We start from the raw sequence: 3,753 nt of genomic DNA on the forward strand, positions 1-3,753 counted from the left end.
TTTGCTGCAGCAGGACGGTGTGTTTATGACTGAGGCCACTGAGCTCCGCAGTGGAGTTTATTCTGACTCGGTCCCAAAGTCCAAACTGGATCGAGTAAACCATGATCCTCTCTCCGGTCACTCACTGCGTTCTCTCCTCCAGACTAAAAGGATTTCCGGCAGCGACGCCCTCTCCCACCCTTACCTGGACGAAGGGCGCCTGCGTTACCACACCTGCATGTGTCAGTGCTGCTACTCCGTTCCCAGCGGCCGAGTTTACACCCGGGACTTTGAGCCGGTAGCTGAGCGGCCGTTCAGCCACAGCTACGAGAACAGTCTGCTGTCTGTGTGGCAGGGCAAAGGTACGGCGGCCATCTTGAACGCGTTCACGGTCTCCAGACGTCTCCTGGGTTTAGAACTGTGTCATGTGACATTTCCAGCTGTTTCTGTTTGTGTGACCTTCTTCTTCTTTTCCCAACATCAGAGTTGATCCATCGCTTCATCACGGAGCACCAGCAGGGCAAACGGGTGCCGCTGTGCATCAACCCTCAGAGTGCTGCCTTCAAGACCTTCATCAGGTGAGGAGGAGGAGGGAGGGAGGAGGAGGGGGAGGAACAAACTTGACATAATGATTGAACTTTAGTGACCTTTCATTCCGTAGAGACTTGAAGTATGAAAGTGTATCACTGATACTATTTATTTATTTTATTTATCAGTGATATTTCTGTTTTTCTTGTTGTTCATCCGTCTCGTTCTCGTTGACACGATATCTCAGTAACGCCATGACGGAACATTCACTTCGACTCAACGATGAACTGATTAGAAAATGGTGGCCAAAGGTCAAAGGTCAAAGTCGCAGTGACCTCACGTTCTTGCGCCTGTAATATATGATGAACGCCCAGAGGGAGTTTCTCTACATCTGACACACAAACGCTCATTAATTCAGACACTAATTATGACACAATTTAACTCAAATGTCAATACGGATAAAATGAAGTGATGACATTTTATATCCAAAAGGTCAAAGGTCAACTTCGCTGTGACATCATAGTGTTCTGTAGAAGCTCCTCTGGTCATATCCAGTGCTGTAACTGAGGAAGGAGAGACTGTGACCATATTTCCTGTGTCTGGTTGGCGGAGGGATACAAACGTGAGGCGGTGGTTCTAGTTTTTCAACAAAGACAATAAAAGAGACTTGACTGTGAACATCCAGCAAAATGCTTCATAAACTGTGGAAGAATAAAAGAATAAGAATAAAATGATTAATAAATGAATCAATAATATTCATCGAAGTCAGATTTTGCCAATATTGACTTTCATGAATATTTTAATTTGTATCAGTCACTTTATGTTGCGTGTTCGTGTCGGCAGGTCGACGGCGTGGCATTCCTCCAAGGTGTCCAGGAAGGAGGAGAGATGAGCGGCCGTCCTCGTGGGGCTGGAGCAGCGACAGCGGTTGGAGAAATGATTTCATCGGCTTTGGCGTCTGAAAATACCGAAGAGTTTGGGTCTTTTTTTTTTTTCTTCTTCTTGTTCATGTGGCGAGATGCAGAGAGGAAACGACATCCGACCCCACCCTCCTCCACACCCTCAAATATATATTTTTTTTCTCCGTATAAATCCATGAAATTTGTTGAGTATGAAAAACTACAGCTTCACTCTTAACGACCCAGACGGCTGATCAGCTGATGCTCGAGGCGTTTTCGGTGCTGAATTTAAAAAAAGAAAAAAAAAATGCTGCTGAAGTGCTTGAGGAGGAATAATAAGAGAAAAACTGAACTCGGTACTCGTTAGTAGAGACGTTAATGAATAATGATTTTAATTGTTTGGTAGAATCGTTGCTTAGTTGATTTTTTTTTTTTTTTTTTTTTTGAAGTCATTCCAGCCCTGTGCAATATGGTTTAACTGAAACACATCGAGGACACTGAACACTCAGATCAGCCAATCACAAGCTCCCATCATCACCCGCCAAACGACATGACACCGAGACCGCCAAGGTTTTCGTTTTCCTTTTTTTTTTTTTGGACTGCATTTGAACACATCACTCACTGTGTTTTTTCGTCGCTCGGCGTCTCGTGCGTCGACGCGGCCGTAATAATGCAATTAAACAGATGTAGCAGGTTTTAACCACAGTTCCCAGGTGTTTCTCCACATCCACTTTAAGCTTTGTTAATGTTTTTCCAGCGACATCGCCTCCTCCCCCTCTTCCTCCTCCCCCTCCCCCTCTTCCTCCTCCTCCTCCTCCTCCTCCTCTCTGCGACTTGTTGGCTGGTCCTGGATCAGTGTTTAAATACTACTTAAAAAAAAACCCGGGCCACATTCAGCAGGAGGGGAAACTGGGAACGATGGAGGAAATTCATTCCCCACAGTCGACTCTGTCATCGCATCATGTTTTATTTTGAAAACTGACAGGAAGTTTTGTTTTTCAGTGTTTTTAAATGGTGTTCAGATAGAAAGACGCCAAACACACAGATATTTGGCTGCTTGTTTTCTTTTCTTTTTCTTTTTTTTTAAATGGTCAATGACTTCTTCTTCTTCTCTTCTTCTTCTTCTTCTTCTCCTCCTCCTTCCTGTCTCATGTGTAAACACCGTGTGGACTCGCCCAGTGTGTGTTTTTGTCCGGCCGACTCCTCGGCCTCGACACCAGCGGAGAGAGAGAAAGAGGAAGTGACGGCGACCATGTTTTTTTCTTTTTTTTTTATTATTATGGTTTCTTAATTTATTGAGTGTTTGTTGACGAGTGTGTGTCTCCACCTATTTGTGTTTGAAGCGACCCCTCTCGGTCTCAGTTACCTCAAACCCTGGGAAAACAAACGAGCTGCAGGCTGAGGACCCGGGGTGCACGTGGGATATGTGCATATCTATAAACTGAAACCCTCCCGTCACATCTTTACCGTCATTCCTCCAGAGTCAGTGACTTCTTTTACCTCGTGCTCGCTCCCCGTCTCTCGCCCCCGCCGCTCAGAATCAGTGTGAGTTTTGAGAGAAGGAAGTTGCCGGTGAAATGCTGCTGTTGTTTTTATTTTCTTCTCTTTGGTTTGTTGTTTTAGTTCCTGTTCAGTTCAAGGCTCAGGTGTCCTGTCGTAGACGATGAATTGTATAAAGCCGCACGAGGACGGTCGTCGGAGAATAATGGCTTCAGATTCCACGCCGTGAGAAGAGCGCCGGCTCTCTGGCGGCGTGACGTCACATCTGAGCAGATTCTGTCCTGTGACCACAAACATACTTCCTGTCAGCTGTGGCCTCCAGTAGCTCAGTCTAACTGGGAAAACGTCCAAACTGGTGGTGTTTGCATGTTTAGCTGCCTGACTGCAAATTGCATCGACTTTACTACTGACAGTTTAACAAGTTTTTTTTCCAGCAGAAACTAAAAATATCCGTCACACGTTCCCGGAGCCCAAAGTGACGTCACACGTCTCGCTTTTTGTTTTTGTCCGAACCCAAAGATCCTGAGTTTCTTACCAGCAGAGTTCAGATTCAGAAGCTGGAGCTCGTCACGTTGAAACGTTGTTTCTGTTTTAATCTTCTATCGAGCAACTAAACGTAGATGCCTTTTTATCATTTCGTTCTGTTGTAATCATGAAGTACTCACGGTGCATTCAAGGACGCTCTGATGTTTGTTCGTGTCAGTACAAACACCTGCAGCGGTGAGATTTAGAAGATTCTGTTCACGCTCGGAGAAATGTTCCAATCTGTAGTTGATGCAGACGACATGTAAAACCATCAGTGTGGTCCTTAAAGCGTCGCAGGTTCCGCGTGCCGTGCCCCCCCCCA

The 3,753-nt window shown here is 45.6% G+C and overlaps 1 protein-coding gene across 1 annotated transcript in view; it reads left to right on the plus strand.

Annotated features, from left to right (window-relative positions):
• Positions 1-2,106, plus strand: part of LOC111649381 (serine/threonine-protein kinase NLK2-like) — a gene marked incomplete at its 5' end in the record, with an annotated part of 3,088 nt that extends 982 nt beyond the window's left edge. Inside the window, 3 exons of the mRNA XM_023399143.2 lie at positions 143-341; positions 464-557; positions 1,351-2,106. Coding sequence (XP_023254911.1) covers positions 143-341; positions 464-557; positions 1,351-1,399 — 342 coding nt within the window. The remainder of the gene's footprint in view (positions 1-142; positions 342-463; positions 558-1,350) is intronic.
• Positions 2,107-3,753: the final 1,647 nt, after the last annotated feature.

The sequence above is a fragment of the Seriola lalandi genome, unplaced genomic scaffold (assembly GCF_002814215.2).
Source record: "Seriola lalandi dorsalis isolate HSWRI2012SDOR001 ecotype SW California unplaced genomic scaffold, Sedor1 jcf7180002050632, whole genome shotgun sequence".
NCBI classification, from domain to species: domain Eukaryota; kingdom Metazoa; phylum Chordata; class Actinopteri; order Carangiformes; family Carangidae; genus Seriola; species Seriola lalandi.